Raw genomic sequence first — 14,811 nt, 5'->3', positions numbered from 1 at the left:
CTCTAGTATACAAATTTTTTTTAGGGAGCAAATTTCAAGTCAACCTATTTCTGACCTACTTCCTACATTTCTGATGTGCATCCTATTTCAGATTTCAGTCTTGCCCTAGCCAGTCCTGGCCCTCATTGGTTGGAGTAGTGGCTGGCACACCAGGCTGCCAGGTGGGTGCTGGAGTCTGAAGCTGGGCAGACACTCTCTGGCTGGGCAACTATCACAGCTCAGAGGGGAAAAAAACCATGAATCCTCTCACCAAGAATGTCCCATCCTGGCCAAGAGTGGTACATCACAAGGAACCATTGCAATGCACAAAGTTGATAGTAAAGGATGCTGGCAGCTGTCCAATAACAAGGTGCTGTTTCTGGCACTGCCAGCTCAGTTTCATCTTACATGTCAGCTGTCACAACACTGTCTTTAATGCCCTGTTTCATGATGTTGAAAAATTGTTCAACTTTTACTTACTAAAAGGATTTCAAATGAAAACTGTAAATGTCTATATGCCTTAATGGCAATAAAGTACTCACAATAATCATGGTATTACAAGGTGTTGTATGTATTATAAAATTTGCACTGTGAATCTTAAATGTGGGGTCTTGATTCATAGTACTTCGTATGAAAATGCTTTATTAGTGGTTTGATAATTTCCAGGCTGATGATGAGTTAATTCAAGGATGTCTGAGCAGAAGTGTGCTGTCAATAGATATCCAAAGCAAACACAAAACCCTTGGAACAGTGATTAAAGCCCTGGGACTTGGGCAGGAAATAAAGATCTGTTTCTTAGCAGCATTCCTAGGTGTTGGAGTCCACCTCCATTCTCCACATCCATGGAGTGCAGCTGGTTAGTGTCCACCACCTCCATGTTTGGATTTAGTGCCCACAGATCCCTTGCACAGCTGCCAGAACCATAGTGGAGAAACCACACAAAGATTTACATGTGCAGCTTTGTGTTTCCTGATCTCTGCCAGCTTTGCTGCACATTCAAGAAAGCCTGACCTCTTTCTTTTCCCTTCCTCCCCCAGGATTATACCCGAGTGGTGAGTCCAATCATTGATGTTATCAGCCTGGATAATTTTGCCTACCTGGCAGCATCAGCAGATTTGAGGGGAGGTGGGTATAATGAATGGCTTATGTAAGTTAGACCTGAGGGATGGTGCATGATAAATAAGTTGTGTTCTCTTCAGCTTTCCAGGAAAACAGAGTGATGATCTTTCCTGATGGGTTATCTGCCCCTTTTTCTCTGCAACTCGGAAAGTCACATCTTTTGAGGAGTTAGAACAAAACTCAACTAGTATTTGCATCTTGATCTGGAATCACTGTCATAACATTTAGCAGTTTCAGGACTTAGTTAATTGATTAAATATCTCATTATGTCCTCACTATGCTACATGTACACTGGAGTCTGGCAGGCCCTCCCAGCTGCTGTTTTGATCTGCCAGGCTATCTCTGAGAAGCATTTACATCTCTCACAACTGAACTCTCTGCAGCTGTTCCTGTGTTCACCCCACTTCCTGGTGCCCTTCTACATCTTTTATGGCTGGGGCTCACTTCTGCACTGCTTGCCAGCCAAAGGCTACCTGTTCTTTGGGTGCTCTTAATGATGGTATAAAGTCAATGACTGTGCTGTGCTCTACTATCCACCATAGGCCATCTATAAATACTTGGTAATCTTAAAAGATGTGGTGGTTTCAGTGATGTGCAGGTCTTTGTTCCCAGATTATATCACATCCAACAATGTCCTCATAACTGGCAGACAGGGTTTGCCTTTGGTAAAACAAACTGGCCAGAGTACAATTACATCTCAGCCTGACAACACTCTCCTGAAGGTGTGGAGTGAAATTGAGGAGAGGTCTGTAATGCTGAGGAATGATGGTGCCAAGACAGGCTGGTGAGCTCTACATTAGGATGGGCTATTGCCATTTTGGGAAGACTGTGAAGGAGGTCAGGGAAGGAACATAGGGGTAACCTGTGATACAAAGGTGCAGACTGTCACTGAAGCTAGTAGTACTGTGTTTACAATATGAAAACAAATTTGGCATGTCTTCATTTTCAGGGTTTGACTGGAGCCTTCACTTTAAGTGGGAACAGATTCCTATAGAGCAGAAGATGTCCAGAACAGACCCAACTCAGTCTATAAGGTACACTCTGATGGGCAGGGTACAATTCTCCAAACACCTTTACTGAGCCTTCACCAGTGTGGCAAGGAGGGTGCAGGGACCTAACTCAACATTCTGAATGCCTCAGAAATTGCTTTGGGGTTTTTTAATTACCTCCATTTTCAGATGAAAACTTAAAGAATGAAGCAGATAAACAGTCATCCTGTGTGTGTAAAGCAGTTCAGAAAATTAAATCTTATCTATTAATTTGGACATAAAATTACTCCCACCTACTGACTCTGCATGTCCATGGACAAAAGAGATTCTGTTGGCTGGAACAGTTGTTGCCAGCCTCACTGCAAGGTACATGCCTCTGAGATATGTAAAATGTAACAAATGCTGATGTGAAGAGTTATGGTGCTTGTCTGTTTAGGCAGACAGCTCCCTATTTGTAATATAAAATTATAATTTAATTCCTCTGTGTAATTGGTGAGCCTCTGTTTTGCACTCCAGAAGCAACCAGCTTGCTAACAGCAGAGCAGTACAGGCAGCAGCCTGTCACACCATGTCTAATTGGTGAACACAGTCATCAAACAGTGCCCATCATCCCTTCACACTGTGCATATTTGTATAAATGCAAAAGACATAGCATTACTCTTGCAGTGCTTGCAAGACCATCTAACAAAGGCATGAGGGTGATGTGGTGAGGGAGCATCTCAGAAACCTGCTGCAGGCTCACATTCCAGCTCTACTATTTTTCTCTTTTAAATGGGGTATGATTTGTGACACCTGGACAAATTGCCTGTCCTTTAAAATAAGGTTTGTGGTGCTACATATATGTGTGATTATTTTTTCTGGATTTCTGTTTTCTCTTCCAGAACCCCTGTCATAGCAGGAGGCATCTTTGTGATTGACAAGTCCTGGTTTAACCACCTGGGAAAATATGACACTCAAATGGACATCTGGGGAGGAGAAAATTTTGGTAAGTTTGGGATGTTTCAAGGGAATGACACACTTATGCAGAATTGCTCCCCAGCCTTCACTGCTTACCAGAGCTTTTTTTTTTGTGAGAGATCTAACCACCATGTCAGTATAAGGCTAGGGATGTGGTCAGAGCTGTATTGCTGTCAGCATAAAGTACATAGGGCTACACTCTCCTACAGGCAGATGTACTATTACACAGGGGCTTCCATATTATAAGAAAGAGGAACCTCCTGATATTTAAATTGTTGCTTGTTTTTTGGAGATTATTCCTCTAGTTCTTCACATGACAGTCTGTCTTGCCCCAGCTTTGAAGTGGGCAGCCACTCCTGCAGCCTCTTCTTATACCTGTTTCTCTCTTGCAGAAAAGTCTGAATTGCTCTGAGTTTGACATATCAGACAGATATTTTTCCTAATAAAACAAGCCTCTTTGTAAATGGAATTTGGTTACAAATAGACTCAGAAGGCAGACATTTAGAAACAGGCTAGAGCATCTCAAACATCTGAGGAATTCAGAGGCCCAGTGTAGTCTGTCCACTCATGCTGTTTTAGGGCATGGTGCTTAAAGCCATCTCCTTGCACTTAATAGTGGCACAAATATTCCAGGCATCTGTCTTTGTCCTGTGTGAAGGGATGCTGCAATGTCACCAGGTGTTAATGACAAAAGCAAGATGAGTGTTAAAGAGAGGTTCATGGAGACCTTAAGTATCTGAGGCATTCATTTTTCAAATGGTGCAGATGGACCTCAGGAGATAAAAGACTTACTTTTTGTAGTCAACTTAAGTAGATTTCTCTGTAGCTAGCATTGCAAAAAAATAAATCTGTTTCTGCAGGTTCCATAAATGTCACAGATTTGTAAATAAAACCCTTTAAAGAAAAATTTGTATGGTGTTTCCTAGCATCTGGAGACTCAATTAGAAAGAATGAAATAGTCAGGAAGAGGAAACTTGTTTTTGTGAACACGGCTGGGAGAGCTGCCTCTTTCTGAAATGCTTTCTAAAATCATTAAATAACATTTTGGACTGATAATAGACTCTCAAGGTACTACATTTTAAAAACAAAATATCTAATAATGAGTGTTCTCTGTTTTCCCAGATCTTGATTCAGTTTTATGGTATTCATTATATTAAAAAGAGATGTTAAATGGTGCTGGCATTGGAATCTCAGCAGTCCTAGTAGCATCAGCTAAGAATGGGATGTGGCAGAATTAACAGGAAGCCTTTGCCCAGGCACGAAGATCCCACAGGAGCAGAGCCAAATTCAGCTCCTTGCCTCACTAGCCCTGCTCCATCTGCAAAGCCAGCCCATGGCCATTCTGCCAGCCTCTGAGCTGTGGCTGTGTAAAAGCTGTAAACCCCAAAGATGGAGAAGGAATATTTCTTTAGGCTTTTCTCTGTCTGCTTCTGCCCATCTGGGAGTCCAGTGCTGTAGTTTGGTCCATATGTCAGTACCATAATGCTGGGAAGAGCTCTCTGCCATAAGCAGCAGTAAATTGTTTGCATGTTCACAGCCATTCTTCCATATAGAGCTGATCAAAACCATAGACTTGTTCCATTCTCCTTGAATTAGCTCTTGTAAAGCCTGGCAGTGGCTGGGCCAAGCTGTGTGCAACTCAGCCACATGTACAGGGCTTTCCAGTTTTGTCTGGTTAGGAAGTTTTTCTGTGAATTCAGTGTCTCCTGTCACTTGCCCCTCATCCTCCATCAAGGATGTTGCTGCTGAAAGCAAAAGAATAAAAACCAATCTAGATTTGACAACAAAAGGTATTAATTTTCCTTGAGGAATTCAGAATGGTTAATTTAACTCTTAAAAAAACAGTTTACCATACTTAATTGAAAACTGGGTTTTCCAATCAGGAAAAAAATATTTATTATGTTCTGAAATGTTATTTTTACTAAATATTACAATTTTGAGTGGGAAAGGACTGTTTGAATTAAATCCTCCTTTGTAGATGAGATGAGTGGTTCTAAGATGATGTGAGAAATCCTCCCTTTGGAAATGGACATCACTCTCAGGTTACACACACCAGACTGAGAGTTTAGTTTTTGTTGTAGGCCAAAGTGAGTCAGAAGCTCATTCCAGGAGAGCAAATGTTAGCTGGACACATCATCAGGCAGAAACTTATGTCTTGGGTTTTTTTAAAATATGTTTGTTTCTAAAACCCTCCCTCTCTTCAAATCTGGAACTCCCTGTTAAAAAGAATCTGAAAATAATTAGCTCTGGGTAAGAGTCAGGTGAAAAGAGAGCTAATAAGAAATACTACAAAATACAGTGGAATCAAATGGGTTTTTTTACTGAGAAGCTACATTAAATACACCCTCTACCCCCACCCTGCAACTCACTGTTTGAACTACCTCTCAGTATGCAGAGAGGAAAGCCATGGAGAAAGATGAAGGTTGGGAAGATGTTAGTGTGTGCACATGATTTCAAACATCCATTAGATCTAGATTCATAATTTCTTTTTAATTTTTAAGCATTAGAGCTGCATAAATCAGGCATTACTGGAGGGAGATCCCAACTGAGTAAAGTTTTTGAAGTATTCAGTCTATACAATCTGAAGCCCTTTTGGTAAAGACTACCAAACCACCCAGCTAATTTTCATTTTCCTTCTTCCTTCCATTTTCATCACCACATGAATTGAAGGTGGAAAACCTCTCTGGTGTGGCAGTGATTAAACTTGTGAGGACAGACCCATAAGCTTGAGCAAGGTCACATACCTTCTGTGATGCAAATAAGTGCCTGCACATCAAAGCTCCATGCTCTTCTAATCCTTTAAAATATTGAATCTAGCTTCAGGATAGGGTGGATTTCTTCAAGTAGCAGGATTCTCTCTATATTTTCATAGTGATATAGTATGAGACTAGTATCTGCTCTGAGCAGTTCTCCCAGAAGAGACAAGTGCAACAGAGTCAGTTGCTTTGTTTCATTAGTAATAGCGCCAACCAAAATGAGAAGGAACTATTGTAGGGTGGATAACAGGGGACTGTTAGAGAGGAGAGAGTAGAGGATTTAGCTCTAGATATTGACTCCCTACACCCTCATTTTATTCTGTTCTTTCCCTTTGTCTTCTAAACTCCCTTTCTTCCTCAAATGATTTGCTTTACATGGTAAATTCTTCCTTTTAAATTCCATCTATGTACAGTGATGAGAGCATCAGAAGTCCAAAACAGGGTATGTGTCTGGGAGTGGTCTGTCTGTTGCCAAATGCTGTCCTGAGGGCCTGACATCCTGAGCAACCTTAAAGACCTGGTCAAATGCAAAGGTGTCTCACTGAAATGAGACCAAAGAGGAGCAGGACTGGAGAAGGCTTGGAGGTCCCTGAGCTGCAATGGTTGCCCCCATTTATTTTAACACAGGGAGGAGTTTCTCCACTCTCCCCATGGCATTGCTTCCCCTGATGTTGCTGTTGCAGGCAATACACCTAGAGCAGAGGGGCAAGGAAATTGCCCTTCTTGGGACTGTTGCAGCTGTGTGACTCTTGGGGTCTCTTCCAGAGCTCTCGTTCCGAGTGTGGATGTGCGGAGGCAGCTTGGAGATTGTCCCCTGCAGTCGGGTGGGACACGTGTTCAGGAAGCGCCATCCCTACGACTTTCCTGAGGGCAATGCACTGACCTACATCAAGTAGGTGTTGGTAGCTCCTGGCAGCAGCCTGGCTCCTTCATGTTGGGCATCTCTAAATAAGTCTGAATTCTTTGTTGTGCTTTTGCTTGGGAACAGAGAACAGCTTGTGGCTGAGCATCTGTTCCCAAGGGAAGGATGAGTTGCTGTTTTCTGTGAACAAAACCTGTTTCCTTCTCTGTTTGTATTAGTGTCTGTTATCCCTTCTCAGTCTCTGGCTGGGGGGAGGTGGGGAGCAGGTTGCCAGAAACACCCTGGCCATTCACAGATGCTGCCCTGTGACATGTGCGTGGCTATCAGCAGTGCTTGGACATCTCTGTTGTCTCTGAACTGTACATGTTCTAAGATAAACCCTAAGGACAACATCTGCTGCTGGACAGATGGAAGGAGAAAAGATGAGACAGAGTGCTTGACAATGAAAGTGGTCAAGCACTGCTGCAGGATCCCAGAGAGAGGGTGAAATCTCCTTTGCTGGAGATTTCAAAATTCAACCAGTCAAGACCCACAATATGACCTAATATGAAGCTAGTCTGATTTGGGCAGGAGGCTAGACAGAGCTGCTTTCTAAGCTGAATTATCCCATAATTCTAATCCTGGGGAAAAGAGATGCTGTAAATGAGTGTGATGGTGACAGTCAGGCCTGGTGTCTCTGCAGAGAAAGTATCTGTGAAAAAAGTCACGGTAAACTATGGCTGTTAAATTTTTACCTTTAGAATTGCTCTTACAAGGCTTTGTAGACTTAACACATTCAGTCTCTCTCCATCCATGCTGCCTGCTGGGTTTTGTGCTTGGCACTGTCCCCCAGTAGCTCCTGGCAGACAGTCCTTGTGTGTGTCCCCAGTGGCTGCTCTGCTGACACAGGTCTGCTCCCCTGCAGGAACACCAAGCGCACGGCAGAGGTGTGGATGGATGAGTACAAGCAGCACTACTATGAGGCACGGCCCTCGGCCATCGGCAAATCCTTTGGAAGGTAAACTGCCCCAGACCCTGGCAGGAGGGCTCTGGTAAACCCCTTGGGTCTTCTCTGGGGTTAAGTGTGAGAAATAGAGGTGCACTAAATGCCTGGCTTGCCAGGGAGGTTGTAGGGTCAAATGAGGCTAATGAGGTTTGCTTCTAATTCGCTTTATTTTTTCCCCAGAAACACTGCATTAATAATTTATTAGCAGAAGGCCAAAGGGATCTGTAATGAAATTAAAAGATCAGACATTTTAGGTGGATAGATAGGAATATTTTTTTATCACAGAATGCAACTGTTGTGGAAATTTGAACTGTATCTTGAGTTTGATCTGAAGTTCTTGTGCAGATGCAGCCTCAGGGCAAGCATGGCTGGCTGGCACATGGGGCACGTTGCACTTTGTGCACTCCCCACTTTCCTGGTGGATGGAGGGCAGTTTGCCTGGTTTGTAGGACAGGAGAGAGCATGGCCAATGCTAAGATTTAGAAACACAATCTGCAGAATTGTGCTTCTTACAGCACCTTTGCTAAAGCTGTCTTCAGCTGTGTTATCAGCTTAACAGTTCTCTGTGACTCAGAAATCAGTGGTGGACACCAAACCTTGGATGAGAGGAGAGCTTGCTGTCTGTGCTCTCAAAACCCTATGACTCCCAAATAAATGTAAAAATCCCAGGACTGCTATATTTCTGTGGGTTTTTTCTGCCTGTGAACAAAGGCTATTGTTGTATCAGTGTCACGACTTGGCAAATGTGGTTGTATCTCAAATGTGTGGCTGTATGCACAGGATAATGATGCATCTCCTACTTATTTATGACAACCAGATCACTTTTCTTGCTGCACACTTTGCTTTATTATCATGATGTATTACATATTTTCATAAAAATTGCTTTGCCTACCTAATTTATCAGTCCTTGAGCTGACTGCAGCAGCTGGGATGGGACCACATAGCAAGTAACCCTGCTGATTGTGAAGGAAAGCAGACTATTGCATATTGTATGTGGATATATTGTTCATGTGTTTTAGTGGCAGAATCTGCAGTTCTTGTTCACACAGACTTCCCAGTGTCTTTACTGACAGCATTGGCTGAACAAGAGCTGGAGCAGAGCATAGGACTTTGATTTCAGGCAATTTCCTGAAGTAACAGCTCCGTGAACCTGTATTAAATCTAGATTATAGGGTGCAAATGCCTTTGGCACCATCACTGACAATTGGGCCTAAAATGGACCCTCCTTCCCTTCAATTTTGATGTGGATATGAAATTGAAGAACATTCCCCAGAGGTGTGTGGCCTCATGTATGTGTGCAGTGACCTCTGTGTGCTGAGGATGGAGAGGTGCACAGGTACAGTTGAAATTCCTTCTCAACACACAAATGTAGTGTTACAGCTTAAAGACAAGAGTTCCTGGTCTTGCTGCTCAGTAGGATTGCTAGAGGGAAATCCTCTTCTTCAGCCAGCTAAAGCCAAACAAATCAGCAGTGGGAAGACTGCAACAGTAGACAGCTACTGAGATGTTGAGTTAGTCGCCCTTGATTTGCTCCCACCCTTCTCCCAAAGTGCTTAAGAATAAATAATTAAGTTCTCCAGGTCTCAGTTCTCCAACCTGAGCCTAGACTTGCTGCCATGAGCTAGAGACATGCTTTAGCACACACAGATTAACCATCTGTATGTACCTGAGCACAAACACTTCCTAGGCATTTTCAGCAGCTGATTGTTGTGCAGGTTTCATGGTATGCCTCTACAGGGGCACCCAGAGGCAGAAATGCTTTCCTGGTCTTACAGCAGTTTTACTGCAATGTATTATTCAACAAGGTAAGACCTGGGCCCTGCCATTGCTCTGAGCCAAAGGAATTGCAAGAACAGCTCTCTGAAGGTGTTTGTCTTCCATTTCTATTTCCTGCCACTTGCCTCTCTCCTCCTCTTCACCTCAGGTCACTGCCAGTGCTCTGAGCCCTGCAGCAATTACATGGGAGAATGAATAATGGCAAAAGTCACGTAATTTCCCTCAAACCTCCTGGCCAGTCTTCATTGTTCCCCTCCCTCCTGTTCAGTGCCTTATTCTCAGCAAGCTGCCTGTGTTTCCAGTGTTGCAGAGCGAGTGGAGCTGCGGCACAAACTGAACTGTAAATCCTTCCAGTGGTATCTGGAGAATGTCTACCCCGAGCTCAAGTGAGTCACTTCTTTGCTTGTGGAAATCTCTGAAGGACTGAGGAGGTGGGTCACAATGGGAGGATGAGCCTGGACAGCAGTGGGCAAAAAAAACCTTATGCTTGGAAAAGGTTTACTCTGTTCTTCTTTTTGATGAGAAACCTCCTGTGTTTTCCTGGCTTGTATTATCACAGCTCTGCAAAAGATCTGCCTTGTGTTCTGCCCCACACAGCTGTCCCTTGGAGATGTGCAACAGTGGTGTTTTCAGAGGTGTGGGGTGTAGACAAGTGCCAGAGTACTACACCCCTCCCAGTTTTGGCTTGGTCTCTGCCCGTTGGATGCTGTGTCTGGAGGGAGTTGAGCCAAATAGAACTGGACAGCCTCAGTGCAGAGGTTTGGATGGTTCAGAGAAGGCTCTGAGGAATGCCAGAGCCAGCTGTCCCTGTGGCTTCCCCTGCCCTGGGTCAGGACAGCATGGTAGTGTTGTGTCCTTGCTCAGCTCAGAGTCTGCCTGGGTAGAGCTGTATTTTCTGGAATGTGCAAACCAGCACACCCTGAGAGCACATCTTCACACCTCAGTCTGGCTAGCATGAGGGGAGGCTGAAACATCCAGCTCTAGCCTGGCCTTGACAGATCCTTCCTGCATTCCTACCAATGAGGCAAGGATATGTGTTAGCTGGGGAGAAGAGTGAATAAGGGGGAAGAAGCAGCAGAACAAATCAGTGTGGATATGGCTTTTTGCTGGAAATAGCCTCTTTCAGAATTTTAGAATCATCACATTAAACTGCTTAGGGTTAGGGGTGCCTGGTGTGCTTTCTGAAACAAAAAGGCACCAGTCCTCTGATTAAGTTCTCACTTGGTTTTTGCCTCCTCCAGATGTTTCCAGTGGATGGCATGATATTGTTCATTTTCTGTCGAATATAGGAACTGTGTTTCAGTCAGGGGCCAATTAAGCCTTTATAAGTGTTAAAATACTTTGGTCATTTCTGTGTATGAAGTACCATGCAATTGTCATTTACTTCAAGGATTCCTGAAAAAGAGTTGATTCCAGGAATAATTAGACAAGGAAGAAACTGTCTGGAGTCTCAGACACAGGATACCACAGGGAATATATTGGCTGTCATGGGAAACTGTAAAGGGACAGTGAACAATCCACCTGTCACTCAGGTAAGGCAGGTTTCAGTTTGGTGCTTTGCTCCTGCTCCTACCCTTTTTATTACCTGAATGAAGAGGCATCTCTGGCCTTGGGGGATTGATATGGAGGTGAAGGAAGGAAAAATTTTACCCTGTAATGATTTTAATAGTAAGCAGAAAAAGAAGCCCATCTCTCAGAGCTCTGTTGGCTCAACAGACTCAGCAGTCAGGCATAGAATGTGAAGGCTTTCATCACTCAGAGACAGCAGCTTAAATGCTCAGGGAGTGACAGACTCATTGAGAATCATTTAGTAGCTGTGCTAGGCTAGTACCCTGGCAAGTGGGTAAGAGATTTTTTTGGGATCAGAAACATTCCTTGCTCTGCCAGCTCAGCTGTAGCTGCAGATGTCTTGAATTGTGCTGTGTGGCAGATGTGTTTCAGTATAAAGCACAATTAGAGTTTAAATAGCTGACACCAGTGGCAGTAGTGTGGTGCAGTTCTCCTAACTGCAGTGAAGCTGTGATGGTATATACAAGCTGAAGATCTTCACTCAGACCCTCTGTTGATGACTGGAAGCAGCAGGGAAGCAGCTTGAGAAAGTTAAGGGTCACAGTAGGATATTTTATGCCAGAAAATACATATTCATGTCTGTTAACTGTTGGAAACTAGTTTGCAGCCAGCATTCAGTCTGCCATTTAACTTGACTCATTGCTCTGTGTCATTACAATTTGAAATCTCTGAAACTAACTGCATTTTGCGTTTCTTCCTTGGGGAAAGTATAGTAGTAACATTTGATTGAATCAGATATCCATCTAGTCAGAGGAAGGAAAAAATGAATCAACTTGTCCCTTATGCATGCTGGTAATACATGGATTTCTTGCATGTGCTTTGCTTTGCTTGACAATCTGTGGGTCCCAGATACCTGTTACAGAACATGTCTGCTGTGTGAAATATCACAAGTAGTTGCACATCAAGTGTGTCAGGGCATGGGATCCTCCTTGCTTTGTATTCTGAATCTGTAGAGCTGCAGATCAGAGAGTTGCATGGGATCCAGGGTTAATCAGACACTCAGATAGTGAGGGGAGCTAGCTGCAGGCTTTGAAATGGTCATGATGCACCAAGCCTGAGCATAAACTTCTGATCAGGTGACAACTGCTGTGGTAGTCTTCCCAGGGAACCTTTTGTTGGAAAACAACAAAAGATAAAGGTTTTTAAAGTATCTGGTAGAAAAAGTGCTCTCTCTCTCATCTGATCACTGTTGGGATCCTAATGGAACCTTTCTTTTTCTTATTCCAAGGAATGGATATTCAGTGACCCTCTAATTAGACAGCAGGACAAGTGTCTTTCCATTACCTCCTTCTCTGCTGGTTCTCAAATCACACTGGAAGCTTGCAGTCAAAAAGACAGCAGACAGGTGAGTAACTGTGCACCTCTTTCTGATGCCTTCATTGCCACATACCAGTGTACCTATATCAGTGCAGCCAGCAGGGCAAACTCAGTACTATCAAAGCACATTAAAGTCCTTTCCATCTTCTGCATCTCCCTCTCTGGAGTGTTTCATAAGCTTGGAAGTGTGAGAGAGTGTGTGACCAAGCAGGGAGTGCAGTATGTGGGTGTCTGCTCTGCCTGGGCCCTTGATAGCACGGTTGGCTCCAGCTCAGTAGCACCCCAACTTTGCTTCTTGGATAAGTTTATGTGCAGACAGATTGATGTGTGGATGAAACACAGCACCAAAAACAAGTAGGTGAGGCAACTGCTTTGAGATACCTAAGGGAAGGGTGGTGTATGCTATCATTTGTTTAAATAAAGTGAGAGAGCTGTGCTTTTCTTTGTGCCATCTTTGGACATGTGAGCAGACCTTTAAAACTGAGTGCATGCAGCTCAGTTAAGAAATACTGAGTGACATAAAGCACCATATGTTCCACCTGAACTGCTCCCTAGAGGGAAAATACACAGCAGCAAAGTTCCCAACAAAATGCAGTTCTTTGACTTATGCTGTTTCCAAGATGTGCATCCTTGATCTGTCAGGACAGATCAATCATTTTGCCTTACAGCACTAGGTAAGGGATGGCCTCTGCCATTGCTAGGATGCCCTCAACAGAGATGTGATGTGGCTTTTTATCAGAGCTGGGCAAAGCACAAAAGGGAACAATGCAACACTGGCAGACAGCAGATTGGACTTGCTTCATTCCTAGTTTCCATGCTTCTCTCTGTACCAAGAGAGAACAGATTTTCTGTCATTCAGGGTTGTGCTGACTCTGTGACGTGTCTGTTGTTTGATAGCCCAAAGGTAGAAGATGGCTCAGCTTTGACAAGTTCTCAGAATCATCTTCTTTTGTCAGTACTTTCTAGTGCAATATGAGTCCTTGAGATTAGTTCTTCCTGAAAGAAAGCACAGAAATCCAGTCCTGCCCATTTATGGAAAATCTGTGTAGACTTTCCTCTGGAGGGCTGGTTAATGCAGAAATGCCTTGAAGAGTTGTCACCATGAACACACTGGGAAAACTCTGAGTTTAGATTAATCTGCAAGGGTATCCCAGTGGGCTGTGCTTTCATGCTCCTTTTTCTTGTTGGCAATCAGTCATCCCATTGCTGTGTAATTAGGTCACTTAGCTTCTCCTTATGTGCCTCACAGTATTTTCCTCCCTGGCAGCAGAGAGGACTTTAGCAGCTGCCAAAATCAGCTGTCTTTCCCTGTTTCCTCTGTCACGGAAGGTCCCTCAAGGAGGGTCGAGTCCAAGCTGTATCAGAAGCCAGGAGAGGGATTAATCCACAGTAATACAAGCAGGCTTATTCTGCTGCTGGAATAGGATTTATTGAGTCTTGATGTGTTGATTATATACAGGCTCATTATGAAGACATACACACACTTAAGGGTGTGAGCTGTTGTTTTCCACTACCTTATGTGAGCAAATTGCACTTACATCAAGGACTTGACCTAGCAGATGATTTAACCAACTGACTCTGAGCAAGGGTTTTATTTAAGCATTTCAAATAATTAGAGACTGATTTGAATTGCAGCTGCTGTTCCAAACTGCCTTGAGGCTGAAGGGATAAGGTGGGGTGAAGTGGGAGAAATGCATTTAAATTTTTCATGTAATTTGGGTTGAAATGCTCTTAAATCTTGGGATTTTTTTGTACTCCCAAACTCCCATTTCAGATTTCTACTCATAAAGCCAATTCTACTTGCAATGCTCAAGTTTGTTGTGTTCCTAGGGAATGTTGTTATGGTTTTTTCCTTCCATAAACACAACAGTAATTGTTGTTAACACTGACATTAGATTTTAATTAGCTGGAAGTCAGTCATCTTGTAAACTATTCCATACTCTTTCCTCCTGATATTTGAGAGGTTGATTTCCAAGAAAGAGCAAAGCTGGAGGGAACAAATTTCCTCGTTTGCCCTCCAGCTTGCCTGTCTCCCCATAGATACTCACAGCTCAAAGTGCAAGTACTGGGGGACAGCAGTGCTTCAAACTCTGCATGAGTGTATCCACTTCTCAGTTCAAGTGGGCTTCTCAGAAAGTCAGAGGAACTGAGTGTAGGGTGGAGGGAGGAGAGCTGAGCTGCTTTGCAGAGCTGCAAATGACAAGTAAGAGCCTTGAGTGTGTGGTCTGAGTGGAGGAGGGTGAGTGTGGGCAGCACACATCACACACTCACAAGTACAATATCCTAAAAGGAGACAGCAGTGTCATGAAAGTCCAGCTTGGAACATCCTTCCTGTCACTGTCATCAGAGATCTGTCCTGAAAGGTGTTTGGGTTTTTCTGGATCTAGATTTCAGGTCTGTGTCTGAGTCAGATGTTGGAAAAGCAACATTTCTGACAAAAGATGGTACATGTGATAGCTTTAGTAACCTAGGAGTGAATTGGTTAGATCATTATGACAGCAC

The 14,811-nt window shown here is 43.5% G+C and overlaps 1 protein-coding gene across 2 annotated transcripts in view; it reads left to right on the top strand.

Annotated features, from left to right (window-relative positions):
- Positions 1 to 14,811, top strand: part of GALNT16 (polypeptide N-acetylgalactosaminyltransferase 16) — a 71,052-nt gene that overhangs the window by 48,773 nt on the left and 7,468 nt on the right. For both annotated transcript variants that reach the window (XM_079309680.1, XM_079309681.1), the window contains 8 exons: positions 1,017 to 1,104; positions 2,048 to 2,132; positions 2,969 to 3,072; positions 6,566 to 6,692; positions 7,567 to 7,659; positions 9,726 to 9,809; positions 10,814 to 10,955; positions 12,221 to 12,337. In XM_079309680.1, the coding sequence (XP_079165806.1) occupies positions 1,017 to 1,104; positions 2,048 to 2,132; positions 2,969 to 3,072; positions 6,566 to 6,692; positions 7,567 to 7,659; positions 9,726 to 9,809; positions 10,814 to 10,955; positions 12,221 to 12,337 (840 nt within the window). The remainder of the gene's footprint in view (positions 1 to 1,016; positions 1,105 to 2,047; positions 2,133 to 2,968; positions 3,073 to 6,565; positions 6,693 to 7,566; positions 7,660 to 9,725; positions 9,810 to 10,813; positions 10,956 to 12,220; positions 12,338 to 14,811) is intronic.

This window comes from Erithacus rubecula, assembly GCF_903797595.1.
Source record: "Erithacus rubecula genome assembly, chromosome: 6".
Lineage (NCBI taxonomy): Eukaryota > Metazoa > Chordata > Aves > Passeriformes > Muscicapidae > Erithacus > Erithacus rubecula.
Note: the sequence above shows the minus strand (reverse complement) of the source record. Positions and strands in the feature narration are given on the sequence as shown.